Source organism: Mauremys reevesii, unplaced genomic scaffold (genome assembly GCF_016161935.1).
Source record: "Mauremys reevesii isolate NIE-2019 unplaced genomic scaffold, ASM1616193v1 Contig1, whole genome shotgun sequence".
Lineage (NCBI taxonomy): Eukaryota > Metazoa > Chordata > Testudines > Geoemydidae > Mauremys > Mauremys reevesii.
The window spans coordinates 2,140,844-2,163,500 of record NW_024100715.1 but is presented as its reverse complement, the minus strand read 5'-3'; the positions used below and the strand labels follow the sequence as shown (position 1 = coordinate 2,163,500).

The 22,657-nt window shown below is 51.1% G+C and overlaps 1 protein-coding gene across 1 annotated transcript in view; it reads left to right on the top strand.

Moving 5' to 3' along the window:
- The first annotated feature begins 9,586 nt into the window (after positions 1–9,586).
- LOC120392363 (C-type lectin domain family 2 member D-like) overlaps positions 9,587–22,657 on the top strand; it is a 55,423-nt gene continuing 42,352 nt past the window's right edge. The window contains exons 1-5 of the mRNA XM_039517080.1: positions 9,587–9,651; positions 10,608–10,673; positions 12,015–12,107; positions 14,519–14,703; positions 16,304–16,413. Coding sequence (XP_039373014.1) covers positions 9,615–9,651; positions 10,608–10,673; positions 12,015–12,107; positions 14,519–14,703; positions 16,304–16,413 — 491 coding nt within the window. The 5' untranslated portion in view covers positions 9,587–9,614. The remainder of the gene's footprint in view (positions 9,652–10,607; positions 10,674–12,014; positions 12,108–14,518; positions 14,704–16,303; positions 16,414–22,657) is intronic.

Sequence of the window (22,657 nt, the reverse complement as noted above, 5' to 3'; positions counted from 1 at the left end):
GTGGGTAGGGGTGTGGTGTGCAGGAAGGGGCTCAGGGCAGGGGTGCGGGAGGGTGTGGGGTGTGGGAAGGGGTGTGGTGTGCAGGAAGGGGCTCAGGGCAGGGGTGCGGGAGGGGTGTGGGGTGTGGGAAGGGGTGTGGTGTGCAGGAAGGGGCTCAGGGCAGGGGTGCGGGAGGGGTGTGGGGTGTGGGAAGGGGTGTGGTGTGCAGGAAGGGGCTCGGGGCAGGGGTGCGGGAGGGGGGTGGGGTGGGGGAAGGGGTGTGGCGTGCAGGAAGGGGCTCAGGCGGGGTGCAGGAGGGTGTGGGGTGTGGGAAGGGTGTGGTGTGCAGGAAGGGGCTCAGGGCAGGGTGCGGGAGGGTGTGGGGTGTGGGTAGGGGTGTGGTGTGCAGGAAGGGGCTCAGGGCAGGGGTGCGGGAGGGGTGTGGGATGTGGGAAGGGGTGTGGTGTGCAGGAAGGGGCTCATGGCAGGGGTGCGGGAGGGTGTGGGATGTGGGAAGGGTGTGGTGTGCAGGAAGGGGCTCGGGGCAGGGGTGCGGGAGGGGTGTGGGATGTAGGAGGGGTGTGGGAAGGGGTGTGGAGTGCAGGAAGGGGCTCAGGGCGGGGTGCCGGAGGGGTGTGGGGTGTGGGAAGGGGTGTGGTTTTCAGGAAGGGGCTCAGGGCAGGGGTGCGGGAGGGGTGTGGGGTGTGGGAAGGGGTGTGGCGTGCAGGAAGGGGCTCAGGCGGGGTGCAGGAGGGTGTGGGGTGTGGGAAGGGGTGTGGTGTGCAGGAAGGGGCTCGGGGCAGGGGTGCGGGAGGGTGTGGGGTGTGGGTAGGGGTGTGGTGTGCAGGAAGGGGCTCAGGCAGGGGTGCGGGAGGGTGTGGGGTGTGGGAAGGGTGTGGTGTGCAGGAAGGGGCTCAGGGCAGGGGTGCGGGAGGGTGTGGGGTGTGGGAAGGTGTGGTGTGCAGGAAGGGGCTCGGGGCAGGGAGTGCGGGAGGTGTGGGGTGTGGGAAGGGTGTGGCGTGCAGGAAGGGGCTCAGGCGGGGTGCAGGAGGGTGTGGGGTGTGGGAAGGGTGTGGTGTGCAGGAAGGGCTCAGGGCAGGGGTGCGGGAGGGTGTGGGGTGTGGGTAGGGGTGTGGTGTGCAGGAAGGGGCTCAGGGCAGGGGTGCGGGAGGGTGTGGGGTGTGGGAAGGGTGTGGTGTGCAGGAAGGGGCTCAGGGCAGGGAGTGCGGGAGGGTGTGGGGTGTGGGAAGGGGTGTGGTGTGCAGGAAGGGGCTCAGGGCAGGGGTGCGGGAGGGTGTGGGGTGTGGGAAGGGTGTGGTGTGCAGGAAGGGCTCTGGGCTGGGGTGGGGGAGGGGTGTGGGATGGGGTGTGGTGTGCAGGAAGGGGCTCAGGGCGGGGTGCGGGAGGGGTGTGGGGTGTGGGAAGGGGTGTGGTGTGCAGGAAGGGGCTCGGGGCAGGGGTGCGGGAGGGGTGTGGGATGTGGGAAGGGGTGTGGTGTGCAGGAAGGGGCTCAGGGCGGGGGGGCGGGAGGGGTGTGGGGGGGGGGGAGGGGTGTGGTGTGCAGGGAGGGGCTCGGGGCAGGGGTGCGGGCGGGGTGGGGGGGGGGGAACGGGTGTGGGGGGCCAGGAAGGGGCTCGGGCCAGGGGTGCGGGAGGGGTGTGGGGTGTGGGAAGGGGGGTGGCGTGCAGGACGGGGCGCTGGGCAGGGGTGCGGGAGGGTGTGGGGTGTGGGAAGGGGTGTGGTGTGCAGGAAGGGCTCAGGGCGGGTGCGGGAGGGGTGTGGGGTGTGGGAAGGGGTGTGGTGTGCAGGAAGGGGCTCAGGGCAGGGGTGCGGGAGGGGTGTGGGGTGTGGGAAGGGGTGTGGTGTGCAGGAAGGGGCTCAGGGCAGGGGTGCGGGAGGGGTGTGGGGTGTGGGAAGGGGTGTGGTGTGCAGGAAGGGGCTCAGGGCAGGGGTGCAGGAGGGGTGTGGGATGTAGGAGGGGGCTCTGGGAAGGGGGTTGGGGTGATGGGTACGACAGGGGGCTCAGGGCAGGAGGGTTGGGGGCGGGGTGCAGGAGGGGTTTGGGCTCTGGGGAGTGGGGGGCAGCGGCACACACACCGCGGCCAGGGCAGGCTCCTTGCATGCCTGCCCTATCCCCAGCCCCGTGCCGCTCCAGGAAGTGCTGCTGCTCCCGTTCCCAGCCAATGGGAGCTGGAGGGGGGCGGTGCCTGGAGGCAACGCATGGAGATCTGGGCCCCCCCCCCCCCCCCGCCTGGGGGCTGCAGGAACATGGTGATGGCGGCGCCGTGGTCCGGATCCAAAGGCCTGAGGAGCTGGATCCGGCCCACGGGCTGTAGTTTGTCCACCCCTGTCTACATGCTGTGGTGCTAAAAGGACCCATGTAGACGTTCCTGCCCTGAAGCTTGGTGAGGAGGGGGGTCTCTGGGCCTGGGCAGCAACATCTACGTGGCAATTTTTAGCACCATAGCACAAGCCCAAGTCTCTAGTCCCGGGCTCTGAAACTCGCTGCGGTGGGTGTTTTGCAGTGTAGACGTACCCTGGGTCATTACTGAGCACCTGGAACCTGCCCACTTTGCAGCGACGGTGCAGGCGAAATCCTCTCTGAACTGTTAGTGATTAACTTCAAAAACTCCTGGAAGGTGGGTGAGGTCCCATAGGAATGGAGAAGGGCAAATGTTGGACCCAGCTTTAAAAAGGGGAAGAAAGAGGAACCAGGGAATTATAGACCTGTCAGTCTAACTTTGATCCCTGGAAAGGGACTAGAACAAATGATTAAACAATCGGTGTGTGAGCCCCTAGCCTAGAGGATAACAGGGTAATAAGTCAGAGTCAACATGGATTTGTCAAGAAAAAATACTAACTAAACGAACCTAATTTCCTTTTTTTAACAGGGTCACTGGCCTAGTGGAGAAGCAGGAGACGTGATATAGCTTGATTTTAGTAAGGCCCTTGACCTAGTTCCACGTGACATTCTCACAAGCAAACTGAGGAATGTGATCTAGATGAAATGACTGTAAGGTGGGTGCACAACTGGTTGAAAGACTGTACCCAGAGTAGTTATCAGTGGTTCACTGTCCAGCTGAGAGGATGTATCTAGTAAGGTGTAGCAGGGGTCAGTTGTAGGTCAGGTGCTAGTCATTATTTTCAGTAATTACCTGGATAATGGAGTGGAGCGAATGCTTATAAAATGGGAGGCTGATACCAAGCCGGGAGGGGTTGCAACCACTTTGGAGGACAAGATTAGAATTCAAAATAACCTTGATAAATTGGAGAATTTGTCTGAAATCAGCAAGATGAAATTCAGTAAGGACAAGTGCAAAGTGTTACACGTAAGAAGGAAAAAAATAAATGGACAATTACACACTGGGGAATAACTGGCCAGGTGGTCGTTCTGGGGAAAAGGATCTGGGGGTTCTAGTGGATCAAAAAATTCAATGTGAGACAACTATGTGATGCAGTTGCAAAAACGGCTTTAATATCATTCCGGGGTGCATGAACATGAGTGCTGTGTGGAAGAGAGAGGAGGTCATTGTCCAGCTCTGTTCGGTGCTGGTGCGACCTCATCTGGGGCATTGTGACCAATTCTGGACTTTAACAAAGAAGTGGACAATTTGGGAGAGTTCAGAGGTTTAGAAAACCCGACTTATGGGGAAAGGATGAAATAATTGGACGTGTTTGGTCGTGAGAAGAGAAGGCTGAGGGGGGACCTGATAACAGCCTTCAAATATGTTAAGGGCTGTTATCAAGAGGACTGTGACCAATTGTTCTTCATGGCCACTGATGGCAGGACAAGAAGTAATGGGCTGAATCTGCAGCAAGGGAGATTCAGGTGAGATATTACGAAAAAAAATAGCTCAGAGGAGAGTTAAGCTCTGGAACAGGCTTCCAGGGGAAGTTGAGGAATCCCCGTCACTGTAGGTGTTTAAGACCAGGTTGGACAAACACCCATCCGGGATGGTCTTGGTCGTGCTCAGCGCAGGGGGCTGGACTTGATGACCTGTGAGGTCCCTTCCCACCCCACATTTTTTGGATCCTATGTTTGATGAACTGGTTCTTTGAGGAGCTCTGGGGCAATTTGCCTCCTTGGATTTTTGCTTTTAAGCACCGTCAATCTGAAATATTTGTTGCCTGAAAATGCCGTCAGCCCTGGCTCTGGCAGCCGTTCCACCCTGGCTCAGTAAATGCACAGCACCACATACCAATGGCTCCAAAGCTAAAAGCTCCCATGGGCTGAGCTGCTCCGGAATAGCTCCCCTTGTTCCAGAAGTGGGTGAAGCTGAACCAGAACGAGGTGATCTTATTTCAGAACGAGAGCGCCCGCCCTGGGAGTTGTTCCAGAACAGCTCTGGCCCTTTCACGTCTCTCCCTAGCTTACTCCAGAATCACTTCTTGGGGTAGCCCAGGCCTCAGATGGGAGCCCAGCAACCGCTGTCACCTTGGTAACGCTGCTCTGGGGATCACAGGCCTTTTCCTGTTTGCGGCCTGCAGAGAAAGCCGGGCTAAATAAGCCCCGCGGCTGGAGAGGCCGTGCTGGGCAGCATCAGGGAAGTCCCTGGCATGGAGCAGACAAAAGCAGAGCCAACAGAAGGAAGCTGAGGGAGGGGGGATATCAGGCTGCAGAAACAGCATCTGTTTTCACAGGTTAATCAGTCATGGGAACAGCTCTCCAAGGCCAAGGGGTTCCCATGGCAGGCGAAGCCGAGATTCGCTGTCTTCCTGAAACACACGCTCTGTTTAACACATCACCGTTCTGGATGCTGGACGTGCTGCGGGGGAGGATCTCTGGGCTGTATTATACGAGATGATCTTAACGGGCCCTGCTGGCCTTTGACCTGGGGAAAGAACCTGATTTTCAGCGTCCCTGATACTCGGCTGTTTCTGCAAATTTGGCCGTTTTCAATGACTGTCATCCACGCTGCAGGGCGCGGCTGATGCTGCAGCGTTGTTCCCGCTCACAGCGCAGCGTGTTCGTTCAGTGTGTTGTTCGTAAGCCCCTGGGCTCGGTTCACTGGCAGAGGCGCTCGGCCAGGTCCATTGTCGACACACCACAGTGCTAGTGTCCTGTAGGAGCCACAAGGACACTAACACATGTATACCCGGGACAATGGTACCTGCTCACTCAGCGCGCCAGGATCCTGCCCCTAGATCAGCAAAAAGTCACCCCTCCTCTGGTGTCTCCTCTTTAGGATACAGACGTTGTTAGTTACCACCCTTGTCCTTGTACCTTCTAGTTCCGCCAAAACATCCTGATCTGTTATTCTGTCGTCCCCTCCTTGTTGTACGAGGGGTCGGCGTGTTCCTGCACCATCTCTCGGGAATGTGCTGACATGTTCCTTTGAGGGATCTGCGTGTTTTTGTACCATCCTCTCCGCTCAGTATATGCTCACTTGGTGTGAGCTAAAAGTTATTTTGCAGAGGTCAGTTATGCCAAGAGGTTAGTTATGCCAAGGGCTCCAGCCAAGCCCATGCTAATCAGACCAAAAACCACAGCCATGCTGTAGTCTAGTGCCTGGAGCACCAGCGTGGGTGACAGAAGACCTGGGTTCTAATCCTGGTTCTGCCACTAAACTGTGGTGTGGCTCTGAGCAAGTCCCCTCTCTGCACTGTTTCCCCTCCCACCCTTTGTTTAGATTGTGAGCTCTTTGGGTCTGCACAACTGGGCCCTGATCTCGCTAGGGTAGTGACTGTCACTGTGTGTCTGTGCAGCGCCTGGCACAACGGGGCCCTGATCTCAGCGGGGGCAGGGACTGTCTCTCATTGTGTGTCTGTGCAGCTCCTGGAACAACGGGGCTCCAGTCTTGGTTGGTGCCCTGTGACACTTCTGCAAGAGAAGTAGCTAATAATATTAACTGTAGGTGCACTGGCACCGAGTACATGGGAGATTCTCAGGAGCTACGGTGATGAGATAGAACTTGCAGCACTAAGAACTGGAATGAGGGAGACAGACAAGACCCATCTGCATTCCCAGGTGTCTCTGCAAAGTCTCACTCGCCCTGCCCAGCAGCCCGCAGCACTGAAGCTGAGGTGGAACGGAAATGCCGCGTGTCCCCTGAGTTAAAGGCCTGGTGCCAGAGGAGGTCACATTCTTTAATGCCTTAAAAGTAGCCGTGTGGTTGGTGTAAGTGAAGGTTGGGAATTTGGTGGCCCAGAGACCAGTGGCTGGAGCAGGAGAATGTGCAGCGCTGGGGACGGAGACTGAAAGCTCAGCCACGCTGGCCCATTGCTCTTACTTACTAAGCCCTTGTTTGGGGAACCCTGTGCACCCCATTACATTAAGGGTCCCTGTATCAGCCAGGAGATCTCTCTGATCAGTGGGTGTGTCCTGAACCCCACTAAACTGTTTGTTAACATAAAGACTTTCCTCATTGTCTATGAGCTGGGTTTGAAGTGGGGACAGTTAGCACCACAACATAGAACTTGAGGTGGCAGCAGTAGTAGGCTGTTATCCGCTGTGCGAATGGACCAGTGAGAGATACAAGAGTCTCCCTTTGCAATGCATTACACTGAATGTATTGAAAAGGCAGGTTATTATCTCAGCCTGGGGGAGCAGAGGTGACAATGAACAAGCAACTCAACATGAGCTCCCATTGCAATCCCGTGGCAAAAATTGCAAACGCAATCTGTGAATGTGTGAACAGGAGCTGTGAGCAGGGGGAGGCAGGTGATTTAACGTCTGTGTACGGCACTGGTGAGGCTGATACTGGACTAGTGATTCTACTACTTGTGTCAATGTTTTAAAAAGGATGTTGAAAAATTAGAGAGGGGCGGAGAAGACCCCAAAAATGATTGGGGGCTGGAGAAAAGACCTCACGGTGAGAGATTAATGAGCTCTGTCTGCTTAGTTTCTTAAACAGAAGATTGAGAGGTGACTTGGACTTGGACCTGCCCTGGGAGGAAATTCCGGGTGCTAAATGGCTCTTTAAACTAACAGAGAAAGGCAGGACAAGGACCAATGGCTGCAAGCTGAAGCCAGACAAATTCAAATGAGAAATAACGCACAGGTTTTCTAACAGTGAGAGTGATTAACCTTGGGACCAAATTCCCTAGGGAAGTGCTGGATTCTCCATACTTAATGTCTTTGGGCTATTGCTGTCAAGCAATTAAAAAAAGGAATCGCGATTAATCACGCTGTTAAACAATAATAGAATACCATTTATTTAAATATTTTTGAATGTTTTCTAAGTTTTCAAATATATTGATTTCAATTGCAACACAGAATACAAAGTGTACAGTGCTCACTTTAGGTTTTTGATTACAAATATTTGCACTGCAAAAACCAAAAGAAATAGTATTTTGCAATTCATCTAATACAAGTACCATAGTGCCATCTTTTTGTCATGAAAGTTGAACTTGCAAATGTAGAATTATGTACAAAAATAACTGCATTCAAAACTAAACCAATATAAAACTTTAGCACCTAGAAGTTCACTCAGTCCTACTTCTTGTTCAGCCAATCGCTCAGACAAACAAGTTTGGTTGCAGTTTGCAGGAGATGATCTTAGGACTGGAAGGGACTGTGAGAGGTTGTCTAGTCCACTCCCCTGTACTCAAGGCAGGACTAAGTATTATCTAGACCATCCCTGGCAGGTGTTTGTCCAACCTACTCTTAAAAATCCCCCATGATGGAGATTCCACAACCTGCCTGGGGCAATTTATTCCAGTGTTTAACCACCCTGACAGTTAGGAAGTTTTCCCTGATGTCAAACCTAAACTTCTCTTACTGCAGTTTAAGCCCATTGCTTCTTGTCCTGCCTCAGAGGTTAAGAACCACCCTTTTTCTCCCTTCTCCTTGTAACAACCTTTTACGTACTTGAAAACCGTTATCACGTCCTCTCTGTCGTCTCTTCTCCAGACTAAACAAACCCAGTTCTTTCAATCTTCCCTCATAGCTCATGTTTTCTAGCCCTTTAATCATTTTTGTTCCTCTTCTCTGGACTTTCTCCAATTTGTCTACATCTTTCCTGAAGTGTGGCACCCAGAACTGGACACAATACTCCAGTTGAGGCCTAATCAGCGTGGAGTAGAGCGGGAGAATTACTTCTCATGTCTTGCTTACAACACTCCTGCTAATACATCCCAGAAGGATGTTTGCTTTTTTTTTTTTTGCAACAGTGTGACACTGTTGACTCATATTTAGCTTGTGATCCAGTATGATCTCCCAGATCCCTTTCCGCAGTTCTCCTTCCTAGGCAGTCATTTTCCCATTCTGTGTGTGTGCAACTCATTTGCTCCTTCCCAAGTGGAATACTTTGCATTTGTCCTTATTGAATTTCATCCTATTTACTTCAGACCATTTCTCCAGTTTGTCCAGATCGTTTTGAATTTTCATCGTATCATCCAAAGTACTTGCAGCCCCTCCCAGCTTGGTATCATCTGCTAACTTTATACGTTTACTCTCTAGGCAATTATCTACATCACTGATGAAGATATTGAACAGAACCGGACCCAGAACTGATCCCTGCGGGACCCCTTCCAGCATGTCCTTCCAAGCGCCACACCCTGTCCCTCTCAGATTTTGGATGGCACTTCAGATTCTTAAACCTTGGGTTGAGTGCTGTAGCTCTCTTTAGAAATCTCGCATTGGTATCTTTTTTGCATTTTGTCAAATCTGCTGTGAAAGTGTTCTTAAAACTAATGTGCTGGGCCATCATCAGAGACTGCTATAGCATGAAATATATGGCAGAATGCGGGTAAAACAGAACAGGAGGCATACAGTTCTCCCCCAAGGAGTTTAGTCACAAATTTAACTAACACAGTATTTTTTTAATGAGAATCATCAGCATGGAAGCATGTCCTCTGGAATGGTGGCTGAAGCATAAAGGGGCAAATGAATGTTTAGCATATCTGGCATGTAAATACCTTGCAAGGCTGTCTACAAAAGTGCCATGCGAACCCCTGTTCTCACTTTTCTGGTGACATTGTAAATAGGAAGCAGGCAGCATTATCTTCCGTAAATGTAAACAAATTTGTTTGTCTTAGAGATTGACTGAAAAAGAAGTAGGACTGTGTGGACTTGTAAGCTCTAAAATTTTACATTGTTTTGTTTTAGAGTGCAGTTATGTAAGTTACACTTTCACTATAAAGAGATTGCACTGCAGTACTTGTATGAGTTGAATTGAAAAATACCATTTCTTTTATCATTTTTACAGTGCAATTATTTGTAATAAAAAATAATAATGTGAGCACTGTGCACTTTGTATTCTGTGTTACAGAAATCAATATATTTGAAAATGTAGAAAACCATCCAAAAATTTCAATTGGTATTCTATTGTTTAACAGTGCAATTAATCACGATTAAGTTTTTTTAATCGTGATGAATTGTTTAGAGTTAATTGCGTGAGTTAACTGCGATTAATCAACAGCCCTATTTCAGGCCTTAAAATCTATGTCTGTGAAGGAGGGGTGGGGACTGTTGGGTATTGGAGGATATTCAGGCCGGGGGAAGCCACGATCGTGGGTCTCACATGGTGACAGATGAACTGAAAACACCTTGATGGACACAATGAGAGGTTGGAACGGGCATTGGACGGCTTTAAAGGAGAAGTGCATAATTAAAATAACTCACTCTGAGTGACCATTTCTGTTCCTTCTTGGTAGGTGGAGACACAACAGTTTTGGTGCTGATTGTCCAGTAAATGGCGGAAGAGAGTGCTGAAGCGACAAGCGATACCGGTAAATACTAAATACTTTGGCCTTAATTAAAAGGGAGCCTGCAGTGTGATTGGCAGAGGGACAAAAATAGGGAGGGTGGGTTGCCCCCCCTTTTTTATAAAGGATAAAGACAGGAAACGAGGAGTTTTTGTTGCTCTTTGGTTCATTCTGGTTGTTTACGTTAGCAATTTGGGTGTTTTCTACCCTGAAGGACTCTATGGCCAACAGGAGAACTGGTGGAGTGAAAGGCTGAACATCTGGAATACTGTGTGCGCCCCGTCTCGGAAAGGATATTGTAGAACTAGAGGGGTTCTGAGAGAGGTGACGAGAAGGATCAAGGGCCTGGGAAAACTCTCCTGTGAAGAGAGCTTGAAAAGACGGAGATTGTTACCTTGGAGAGGAGACGGGTACAAGGGACAGGATAATGGATGGGATAGAGAAGGTAGATCCGTGTCTAGCACAAGCACAAAGGGGACAGTCAATGGGATGGAAAGGTGGGAACTTCAAAACTGATCAGTGGAAACAATTTTTCACACACTGGGTAATTAGATGGTGGAACTTGCTGCTAGGTGACATCAACCGATGATGTTGAGACCAAGAACTTAGCAGAATTCCAAGAGGGATTGGAGACTTCTATGGAGAACAGGAAGAGCCAGAGTTGTTATAATGCTAACAAAAATGTTGGCAGAGATATTATCCTCTTACCAGCCACTAGAGGGGGACATGGCACATAATTTGTCAAATGCATTGCTATGCTCTCTAATCCGCTTGGAGCCCCTGAACCAGGCCAAGGGCAGTCTCTGTGGGGTGGGGCTAGCAAGATCTGGGGACTGCCAGTCACTTTGGGATGCACGGGGGGAGGGGAAGCAGTGATGGACTCATTCAAAAGGCCTGGGCTTTGTACACAGAACTGGGCCCTGCGTGGAGGGGACTGTATGATCTGACCTTAAATGACAGTTTCTTTTGCTTTCTGGTAGGTAGTGGAGTGAATGTCTCAGTGCTGCCGGATCACGGACCAGTGGCAGAAAGGAGAAGAGAAGTCGGTAAATAATTATATTATTTATTAGGTATAATACGGTAGCACCTAGAGACAGCAGCTGAGCCCCATTCTGTGCTGCACAGACCCACAGGGAGAGACAGTCCCTGCCCCAGCTGAGATCAGGGCCCCGTTGTGCCGGGCGCTGCACAGACCCACAGCGAGAGACAGGCCCTGCCCCAGCTGAGCTCAGGGCCCCGTTGTGCCGGGCGCTGCACAGACACACGGCGAGAGACAGTCCCTTAAAGTGCTGTTCCTTTAGCTCTAGTGGTAATGGCTTGTGCCTTTAAATCCAGAAATCAGGAGTTCAATTTCTACTGCTGATGATTTATCCCCTTTCTAAAGGCAAGTCCTGGATATCCTGGTAGCCCCCAAAGTAGCCCCAGTAACTCTGGGCAACCATGAAAATCTCTCTCCCAGTCAACCAGCTCATGGCGGCAAGGTCCCTGATCTAGCAATCTGGAAAGTAAGAAGGTCCTTCAAAGCCGGTGAAGGGAGCTCAGTGACATTTTTGAACCTGTTTGGTTTTGTAACTGAAAAACAAATAATTTTTCACCCAGAATTGTCAGAGTTGTTCGGCTTTTTCATTTTTGGTGGAAACAAAGGTGTTTCTTGTTTTTTCTTTTTTCATGGCTCTTTTGGTGACATTTTTATTGAAAATACATTTTTAAGTTGTTTGGGAAAGTTGTAAACGTAAGAGCTGCCACACCGGGTCAGAGCAGGGTCAGTCTAGCCCCGTCTCCCCTCGGCTACAGTGGCCACTATCAGAGCTTCGGGGAGGGGACAGGGCAGGGGAATTACTGAGCGATCCACCCCTGCCTTGGCTCCTGGCAGTCAGAGGAGCAGGGGTTGCGTCCCTGCCCACCTTGGCTAATGGCCATCGATGGACCTGTCCTCCAGGAACTTAGCTCATTCTGGTTTGGAACCTAGTTATTTTTGGCCATCACCACATCCCGTGGCAGGTGGACTATGCGCTGTGTGGAAAAGTATTTCCTCTTGTTTGTGTTAACCCTGCTTCCTGCTAATTTCATCAGGGGACACCTGGTGTTTGTGTTGTGGGACGGGTAAATAACACTTCTCTGTTCACTTGTTCCACACTGTTCATGGTTTTACAGACCTCTGTCCTATCCGCCCTTAGTCGTCTCTTCTCTAAGCAGAACGGCCCTAATCTTTGTCGTCTCTCCTCGTATGGAGGCTGTTCCATGCCCTTGATCATCATCAACTAGATTTATCCACTCGTGGAAGCACTTAGCAAAATGTGACCATTTTCTCGCTCTGGCAGCATTTGCGGTTGGTACGTTTGCCCACCTTCATCTGCTTTCATGTCATTTTCTTTTTTATTTTGCAGATTTCAGCCTGAAATGTATTAAAGATAAATGGATCCCAATTACCGTTACTGTCGTCATCACAGCTTTGATCATCACCGTAATTGCACTGGCAAGTGAGTGAAGGGTCATTACTAACCCAGCTGATTCTCATTCCCTTGTCACTGATTCTTCATTGACTGCTTGTCCTAGCCTCAAGGTCACGGTGCCCACTTGCGTTTCCCACGGCCTCTTCTCACCCCGTCTTTGCTCTGGTCCGACTCCTCCATTGAAGCACATTCCCCTTTTGGGAGGGGAAATCTCTCTCCAGACCCTTTCCCCCAAAGAGGAAGGGACCAACCCTGTTCCCTGCCCCCTTGGAAGCAGCCCCACTAGATCCCAGGCCTGGGTAGCAGTGTAGGGATGCAGTGGGTGAGTCTCCCTGCCTCCCACTCCCTGTGTCTTCCAACGCCCAGTCTCACCTTAAATTGTCATAGGGTTGAGTGCCACCATGTGGCCACGGCTCACGGCGCGTGTCTAAAATTTGTTTCCAATCTATTTATCATTGTTCTTCCTCCTCCATCCGCCGTACTGTGTGTAAATGCAACTGGGAGTCTCAGGCAGAGGATTCAGTTCCCTGATCTTAGCCAGTCTCTCGTGGCTTTGGGAGCATTTCTGAATTTATTTTCTGTGCCAAAGCTCCTCCATAAAACTCACATGACACAGAGAATCTGTCGTGCTGAACGGATTCTTCCCATTCCTGGCTGGGTGTCGCTGGCACAGCGGAAAGGGGTGTGTTGGGGTGTGTGCGCCCTGCCCCCAGGAACCGAAGAGCCCCCGGGATTCCTTAGAGAAGACAGGTGCGGTAGGGAGTGTGCGGTGACAGCTGTCAGTGCTGGAGCGAGGGGCTGGCTGCTTGGCCTCACTGGGCAAACAGACCTTCACAAGGAAATGGCTACAGGGAGGAACCCGCTGTAGGGGTCGGGTTGGCTGCGTGGAGAGTGGGAGACTCTGGGCTGGATCCTTAGACCACTTGACACCACTCTGAGGACTCAAGGTGGATCCAAAGAGCCCTCTGAGAATCCCCCCAATTCAGGGGGCCTCCCCAGCTGGTGCGAAGCCGGAATATGGGCTCTGCACCCAGAGTGGCCCCGGAATACAGGAAGCACAAATCCAGCATCTCTTCACATGTGCCAGCCATCCACCCGGGCTGTTTTGCTACAGAGCATGTGCCAGCATTTCTGCCCATAGTTAATGTGTCTGTGCATTGGGAAATCACATGGCTGGTAAAAGTTTCCATTGGCCCAAACTGAAATTGTTTTCCGCATCCCTCCTGTTAGGCTCCTTTGCCCTCAGTTTTAGTGGCTGCTCCTCTCTCCTGAGTGGAAGGCCTTGGCGAGTGTGTGTGACAGGCCGGCCTATGGCCCAGCCACAGAGAACGTGAGTTGTTCTAGCCCCACCTAGGGGCTCTCGGATCCGATATTATGGGTCTCGCTCTTAGCTCTGGAGGGCCCCAGTTCTAGCCCCGGTGTGGCAGCCGTCACATGTGTGCACTGAGGACGGTATGTCAAGGAGGAGTCCATGAAACCCCTCCCATTTTTCACCCCTTGCCTGGCAGAATGGGTCCACCTTTGATGGTGCCGGAAGTTAAGATGGCCGACGGGCCCATTTGGATGCGCGGGTACTGTGGGTCATGACACCATCTTAGCTCCACCCCGTCCTCCCCAGCCACCCCATGGAAATGGCGGCCGTACAGCCAGGAGGGGGGCTCTCTCCGAGGAGCAGGGACTCTGACAAAGGTTTGGGGGTAATGGGGGATAATCCGCTGAACACGAGCTCCCAGTGGGACGCGGTGGCCAAAGGCTCTAATGCGACTCTGGGATGTATAACCAGGGGGATCTCCCGCAGGAGCAGGGCCTCTGGATTTCGCCCTGCTGTGACCACTGCTGGAATCCCGTGTCCAGTTCTGGTGCCCACAATTCAGGAAGGATGTTGATAAAATGGAGAGAGGTCAGAGTGGAGCCACAAGAAGGATTAAAACATGCTTGATGTGATAGACTCAAAGAGCTCCAGCTATTTACAGGAGAAGGTTAAAGGGTGACTTGATCCCAGTCTACAAATACCTACGTGGGGAACAAATATTTAACAATGGGCTCTTCAGTCTGACACGATCCAGTGGCTGGAAGTTGAAGCTGGACAAACTCAGACTGGGGATAAGGCAGCAGCTGTTAACAGTGAGCGTTAGTCACCCTCAGAACGATTTACCAAGAGGCGCGGTGGATTCTCCATCACTGACGGTTTTTAAATCACGATGGGATGAGGACGTAAAAGCTCCGCTCCAGGGATTATTTGGGGGCAGTTCTAAGATCTGTGTGATGCAGGAGGTCAGACAAGAGATTGGTCCCTTCTGTTCTTGGGATCTCTGCAAAACGACAACCCAGTCTGAGCCGTGTGGGTCTTAGTGCCCTCTCTGGCCGGGATTCGCACACAGAGACAGACACCCAGGATAGGTCCATCTCTCACCACTGTGCCACTTGCTTATTTTCAGCCAAGAAGCCTCCCCCCTGCCCACGCTGCCCACCGTACGTCACTGCTGCGTGCCCGGACGGCTGGGTGGGATACCAAGGGAAATGCTACTACTTCTCAGAGACTGAAGGGAACTGGAACAACAGCCAGAGCAACTGCTCTTCCCTCAACGCCTCCCTGGCTTCCATTGATTCCCTGCTGGAGCTGGTAAGGAAGAGACACGAACCTTCATAATCACAGCTAGGGACATGCCAGAGCCTGGCGCCCCCGAAGGTCTAACGCAGCTCCTAGATTCAAGGAACTGAATCCCCTGCGGAGCTGGTTGTAAAATGGAAATTCAGGGGCAGAATTTGCCATTTTTAAATAGAAAAAAGTTGATTTCCCCCCCCCCCCCAAATTTCATTTCATTTTTAACTTCAAATGTCATTTTCGTTTGGGTTTTTTAACTCCAAAATCTCATTTTTTCAAAATTTGGGGTTCCCTCCCCACCCCGCCACCCTCCTTTTTTTGTTTTTGTTTTGGGGTTTTTTTTGCCTTTTTCCACATTTTATACTGGAAAAAGGGAAGGAACGTAAAAGGCGTGGGAAAGAGGTGTGGAAACCCACCTTTATGTAGATACAGATATTCCTCAAACTGTTTCCAGCAAGAAAACAGTGCAAAGGTTACTCTGAAAAAGAATGGAACATTTTCATCTCAACAGTATATGCCTCACTTTTATATATCTATATCTAGCCATATCTATATAATTTAACCAGCAATAAAGGCAAGTACAATGTACTTCACCCAGGAGGGAAAAATCAAATGCATGAAGGCAAAATAGGGAATACCTGGTTTGGCAGTAGTGCTGCTGAAAAGGGTCTGGAGGTTGCAGTGGACCACAAATTAAATATGACTCGACAATGTGATGCAGCTGAGAAAAAGGCTAATCTCATCCCGGGGTGTATGAACAGAAGTGTTGTATGTAAGACATGGGAGGTGATTGTCCCGCTCTACTTGGCACTGGTGAGGTCTCAGCTGGATGCTGTGCCCAGTTCTGGGTGCCTCACTTTAGGAAAGACGTGGACAATTTTGAGAGAGTCCAGAGAGAGCAACAAAAATGATCAAAGGTTGAGAGGACCTGACTTATGAGCAAAGGTTTAAAAAAACTGGGTGTGTTTAGTCTTGAGAAAAGAAGACTGAGCGGGGACCCGATAACAGTCTTCCAGTATGTTAAGGGCTTTTATAAAGAGGACACTGATCAGTCGTTCTCCATGTGCACCGAAGTCAGGACAAGCAGTAATGGGCTTAATTTGCAGCAAGGGAGATGTAGGTTCGATATTAGGAAAAACGTTCTAACTCTCACAGTAGTCAGCCTCTGGAACAGGCTTCCAAGGGTGGGGGAAATCCCCATCACTGGAGGTTTTAAAGAGCAAGTTGGACAAACACCCGTCAGGGATGGTCTAGATTTATTTTGTCCTGCCTGAGCACAGGGGGGCTGGACTTGATGATCTCTTGAGGTCTCTTCCAGCCCTGTGTTCTTTGATTCCCCAAAGTTGGGAAACTGTAAGAAAATGGGAGGAAACCTCCCAGGTATGAAATGGAGGGGAAAGGGGATGCATGTGTTTTTTTTGTTGTTTTTTTAAAATAAATTTTCTGGTGGAAAAAATCATTTTGGATGAACCCCGTTGCCCTGTGCAGTTTGACTGGCAGCTCTTTGGGCGAGGGACCAGCTTTCTGTGTGTGCAGCACCCAGCGCGTGGGGGCCCTGATCCCCGTGAAGCCGGCTGTAACACAGCTCAGGATATAATGTGTGTGTTCTTATCCACAGGATTTCATGCTGCGCTATAAAGGGATCCCTTACCACTGGATTGGCCTCTGGAGGGAACAAGGCGAGGGCCAGCCCTGGAAGTGGACCAACGGTACCATATTCAACAACCTGTGCGTCCCTTTTCCTCATTCGCTTTCTCAGTATTAGGGCGCAGAGAAATGCAACAAAAAACCCTGGCCTGGGTGGAGAACAGGGTTTGGAAGTGAGACCTCAGGATCTTAAAAGCCTGATTCTCTACAGCCTGAGCTACAGGGCTAGTTCTGGGGAGGTTGCACCTGTAGGAGACCTGTAGACCTCTTCCATAGCGTAGGCACCAGAGGACAGAGAGCCCCACTCAATGTGGATGACACAAGTGGGACTGGTTGGAAAAATTCCAACTAAAAGTTTTCCCTTATGGAAAATCTGGTTGTGTTGAAAGAATTTCCTGCAGGGAAAGGTCACTTGTGGAAATTCACTCAAATGTTTATTTTCAGTGAACTCAGACTGAAACATTTTCATTTTGGTTTGCCTGTGGGGCCGCTGCAGCACATCATGGGAAATTGTAGTTCTGGGTCCTTCCGGTCCCATTTGTCTCTGGTCTTTGACCAGACAACATCTCCCATGATGCACTGCAGTGTCTCACTCATGCATGTTCTTATGTGGTATTTTGGTGGTAGGAAAACACTGCAGTGCATCATGGGAGATGTAGTCAAGCTGGGAATCAGGGCCTATAGGAGAGAACATGGGTGGAAGAACCAAGAACTACAGTTCCCATGATGCCTGGCATCAGCCTCAGTCTAATAAAAAGGTTTCATTTTGGGTCAACCTAAATCATTTTTGGGGGGGGGAGAGGGGAAGAAATTTCTGTTCTGTGGGAAATTTAAATATTTTAACTTTTTGTCCCCAAAAGGAGAATTTCCCTCTGGATGGAAATTCCATTTGCCACCCATCTCTGTGTAAACAGATGCCCCCTGAGGCATTCATGAGCACGTCCCATCGTTTGTGCACAGTGACAGCCCACTGAGGGGAATCACTATGGCCACGGGATGCAGCAGAAGATGCGGCAGCTCAATGGGGGAGCAGCTCGGTAGCCGCGTTAGGGCCTTGCTGAGCACAGCTGGGCTCTGGCTGCCTGGGGCAGACGGGGACGCAGAGGAATGGATGGGAAGTGTGGGGGAGGGCTTGGGAGACCCAGGGGGAGAAGATAATGCGAGGGGGCAGGTGAGGCAGAAAAAGGATATTGGGAGAGAGAAGTTGCTGGACGAGGCGAGTCTGAGAGGCAAAGCAACCCCATGCTCTGAGTGTCCCTAGCTCCAACTGCCAGAAGCTGGGAGTGGCCAACAGGCGATGGGTACTTGAGAATTGTCCTGTTCATTCCCTCTGAAGCACCTGGCACCGGCCACTGTCAGCAGACAGGACACTGGGCTAGATGGACCATTGGTCTGACCCAGCACGGCCGTTCTTATGAGGTTTGCTTACCCTGAGTTATTGCCTGATTTCCAGTCCAGCTGCACTAAGGGGTCCAGTTCTGTTCACCTGTATTCAAGAGAGATGCTCTCAGACTGGAATAGGTGCAGAGAAGTGCAGCTGGGATGCTTGTGGGAATGGAGAGTCTCTCTTATCTGAGGAGACTGAAAGAGCTTGGCTGGTTGAGCCTAGCAAGAGGACAGGGTATCTCATTGCTCTGTAAATACCTTGGGGGTAGACACCTGGGCGGGAGAGGAGCTACTGAAGCTACAGGGCAATGTTGGCACAAGATCAGACAGGGATAAACTGGCCAGGAATTAATCTGGGGCTGGAAATTAGCAGGTTTCTGCCCATCAGAGGAGGGAGGTTCTGAAGCAGCCGCCCCATAGGAGCCGTGGGGTGAACCTCCTAACTAGATAGAACATGGAGCCTGAGAAGTCTGTGAACAGGACGATAGGCCGGGGTTGCCTGCCATAACAGGGGGCTGGACGCAGTGACCCAGGAGCTCCCTTCCAGGCCTATGTCCGCTCACACACTGGAAAGACCTGCAAGAAAATTCACAACCTCTGTTTCCTGTTCTCTGTGAGCCTCATTTTCAGGCGCTCAGCGTCTACTGTGACATTGATAGGTAGAAATGACTAGCTCAGGGTTGATTAGTAGCAAAGCCTGGTTGAGAACCCAGTTCCTCTGTGTCGTACAGCACTGGACCATATCGCTTCTCCGTACGTGAGCAGGAACGGGAGCTGGCTGCATCTGATAACCCCACACCGCTTCTCATTGCAGGTTTCAGGTCAGAGGGGAAGGGCACTGTGCCTACCTGGACGAATATGGGGTCAGCAGCTCCAGGTGCTACTCAGAAAGACATTTCATCTGCAAGTGGCCGGACGATTGCTCTAGAAGGAAGCCAAGTGCCGCAGGAGGAAACAGAATGTCTAAGATCATGTAAAGGACCAATGCAGCCTCTTCACTGGATGCAGAACTTACACATTCATCATCTCTTGTGCAGCATCTGACCTCTCCAGCCATTGCTCCCTCTAGATCCTGGCTGAAAAAACATCTTTACAATGCTCACTGCACTAACTCTACTGCACAATAACACCATTGCCATGGAGCTACCGAACAGAGGTTTTAGGGGCTTAAATTTAATATTCCCTTAATAGGTGAAGTGGATAAATTATTTAAATTATGAAGAATCCCTGCTTTTATTTATTTAAAAAAGAGTATGTTTCTAGCTTCCTTGGTTTTGAATATACCCTGGCAAATCAGAGTCAGCAGAGAGCTTGAAACAATAACTCAGAAAAGTGCCCCGTTTAATTAATTGACTTGTTAACTCTGGAACCTAGTGATGACACCAACGTCTTTCTTTCTTTCTTTCTTTTTTCCTCTACGCTGCTTTTCCTGGTGAGGGTCGCAGCAGCAGCATGGAGAGTAGGGAGGACCAGACCTCCCTTTCCTCCACAACAGATTCCAGCTCCTCCTGGGGGATTCCCAGGCCAGCTGGGAGATATAATCCCTCCAGCATGTTTTGGGTTGGCCTCCCAGTGGTACATGTTCAGTAGAGTTCCAAAGGAAGCCAACCGGGGCATCCTTATTAGCTGCCCAAACCCCCTCTGCTGGCTCCTCTCAATCCTCCTCTGATTCTGGTCATCACAAAGCTTGATCCAGTCCACCTTGCAACGCCTCACTCCATCTACAAGCTGATTCTGCCAACCGGTGCGGCATTCTGCGTTCCTTTCCCAATCATCCAGAGAGATTCCAAAGGACGCTAAGCTTTGCAAGCATCCCGGGATCTGTGCAGCGGCCTGCCTCTCTTTCTAGACCCTTCGCAAGTGTCAAAGTACTGCAAACTCTTCGGGATCCTGTAATCCGGCATTCACATGACATGACCAAGCTGCCTGAGCCCTTTCTTACTAATTAACGTTCCTGTAAATGACATGCCACCACGATTTAGCACTTCCACATTTGTCACCCCGTGTTGCTGCCATCTTTGAAGAATTTTACCCAAGCATCTGACATGGAAGCTAGTTAATCTCCTGCTATGTTTGGCGTAAGTCGTCCATGTTTCTGAGTCCTATAGAAGAGTGGATAATACACACGTCTTATAAATACGGCTTTTCACTTTAATTGACAATTTGTTATTGTTCCAGGCTCTGTCTTGCAAAAGACAAAAGTTCCCGGCTGCTTTGCTGATTCTGCTAGTGAGCTCAGCATCAAGATCTACATGGCTGGTAACAGTAGAGCCAAGGTAGCAAAATTGGTCCACACCATCCAGACGAATACCCCCTACGGTGATATCTGGAACTGGCTCTGGGGCATGATAACTGTCTTCTTCAAGCTTCTCGCTAGCCCAGAGATTTGGCATGAATCAGAGCACTTGGTAATAAGCTGTTGCAGGACATCAACACGGTGAGCCACAGGGGCTGCATCCTCTGCAAACAGCAGGTCCCTTCTGATGATCTCCTTCACCTTCATCTGAGCTCTGCACCGTGCAGTGTTAAACCCCCCTCCATCCTGTCTGGCGCTAGTACAGACACCCCCTCGGACATCATGGAACGCACGTTCAAGCGGGAGTGGGAAGTAAATACTAAACGGTGTAGGAGCCACTACGCAGCCCTGCTTCACTCCATTGGTGATGTTAAGCAACGTTAAATGACTGGGGATAAGAGTCACTTGTAATACCAATAAATAATCATCTACCCAAAGACTTTACAATCTAAGTGTAAGAAACAGTCACGGAGAGAACCAGAGAACAAAGAGAGGAGATTGTTACTGGACTTTGATTCTAATTGTCTAAGCCAGTGGTTTCCTGCGCTCTGCGGAACCTGGGGAGCCACAGACCATGTCTAAGATTTACAAAGGGGTCTGCACTTCCATTCGAAATGCTGTAGGCAGGGGCGGCTCTAGGAATTGCGCCGCCCCAAGCAGGGCAGCACGCCACGAGGGATGCTCTGGCGGTCGCCGGTCCCGCGGCTCCGGTGGACCTCCTGCAGATGTGCCTGCGGAGGGTCCGCTGGTCCCGCGGCTCCGGTGGACCTCCTGCAGGCACGCCTGCGGATGCTCTACCGAAGCCGCGGGACCAGCGGACCCTCCGCAGGCATGCCTGTGGGAGGTCCACCGGAGCCACCTGCCGTCCTCCCGCGGCACGCCGCCCCAAGCGTGCGCTTGGCGTGCTGGGGTCTGGAGCCGGCCCTGGTTGTAGGGCTCTGCAAATGAAGAAAGGTTGCAAACCAATGGTTTAAGCCAGGGTTTCAAACTAGGGGTCGGGACCCCTCAAGGGGTTGCAAGGTTATTACACAGGGGGTTGTGAGCTGTCAGCCTCCATCCCAAACCCCACCGCCAGCCTTTATAATGGTGCTAAATATATAAACAGGTGTTTTTAATTCATAAGGGGGGTCACACTCAGAGACTTGCTGTGGGGAAGGGGTCACCGGTACAAAAGTTTGAGACCCACTGGTCTAAGCCATGGGGCTTGGGGCATTTGCATCTTTCACCGTGACTAGGGGACCCTCTCGTTCTGCTTCTCTTCTCTGGGTGACCCCTGGACTGTCCCACGATAGACGCACAGTGTGACCCAAGGACCCCCTAGTGCCACCTGGCAAAGGGGCCAGCGAGGGTGCCTGGGGCGTGAGGTCTCACATTCAAGTGTGTGTCACTGGTCACTAATGTCATTGTGAAACACACGTATGGCTGGTGTGCAAGCAGTTCTGTGTAAACACCGACCGTCATGGTCCCAGTATCTGTGTCCAGGCGGGTGGGCACCGGCAAAGGTATGAACCGGGTTTTCTGTCAGACAAAGGCTGTTTGTGTCTCTCTGGCTGTTGGATGGTTCACCGTGGGGCTCGTCTCCCGCATCTGAACCAAACGCTGAGGAAGGACGAGGGGGAACCAGACGGAGAGAAAAGTAACAGGATGGAACAGTGTCAGTTACGCTGCTTCTACCTCCATTTATAACTGGAAATTAAACCCTGTCGCTGTATCAGGAACGTAAATGGCCTGTTGCTACTGCAGTCCCTGAGTGTGTAGAAATTGGCCCCAGCTTCTGGGCAAATGCTCTGAGTGATGCATTTGGTCTAATAACGTGTATGTACCGTGTCTGTCTCACTTGCAGCTGAATTCTGTTTATATTTATATGTAATATATTAACCGACTTTTGTTGTTTTTCTAAGTAGCATGGGGGGAATCTGTCTCGCTTGTGGGATTTGCAGGATCTGAGGTTTTCCTAAATCTTCCTCACCCAACAAATGTGCTGTTTTGTCAGATGCTACGTGGCAGTGTGCGAATCCCCACCTGACTCCTGGGGATGGGCCTGTCCTGCAGCAGTCCCTGCATTCAGAGCTGGGTGTTTATTGCCGCTGGGTGGCCCAGTGGAGCTGTGACAGCCGCTGGCTTGGCTGACCCCCCAGGAGTTCAGCCAGGGAATGTTCATGTAAGCAGAGTCAGGATGAGCTCTACCCTGACATCTGGTGGTAAATTATGGGGAGTGTGGAAAGGAATTTCAGTTATTTGCATTGGCATTTCAGTTACTTGCATTGGCACTCCCACCCCACTTAGCATAGCCCACAGCTGCCTGGGATGATTATTTTGACAGCTTTGGGATCCCCAATTTCTTTGTTATTGGGGCAGGAGGAATAAAGTGGGGTCACCCTGATTATGTGAATGAGGAACTATGAGACTGCTTTATGACAAAGAGTCTTACCATCAATTAAGTAGCACTTGCTAGACAAGGGACATGGGTGCCAAAACCCAGTGAAATGAGAGAGGCTGGGGACTGGTGTGTGTACCTGATGGTATGGGCCCCTTTTGAGGGCCTGGAACACCAATTGCACAGCCTCCTCTCTTCACTGTTAAAGAGCAGAGCTAATTTTGTTTCCATTAGGAGTCTATCTAGAGACTGCTGAGCTGAATTCA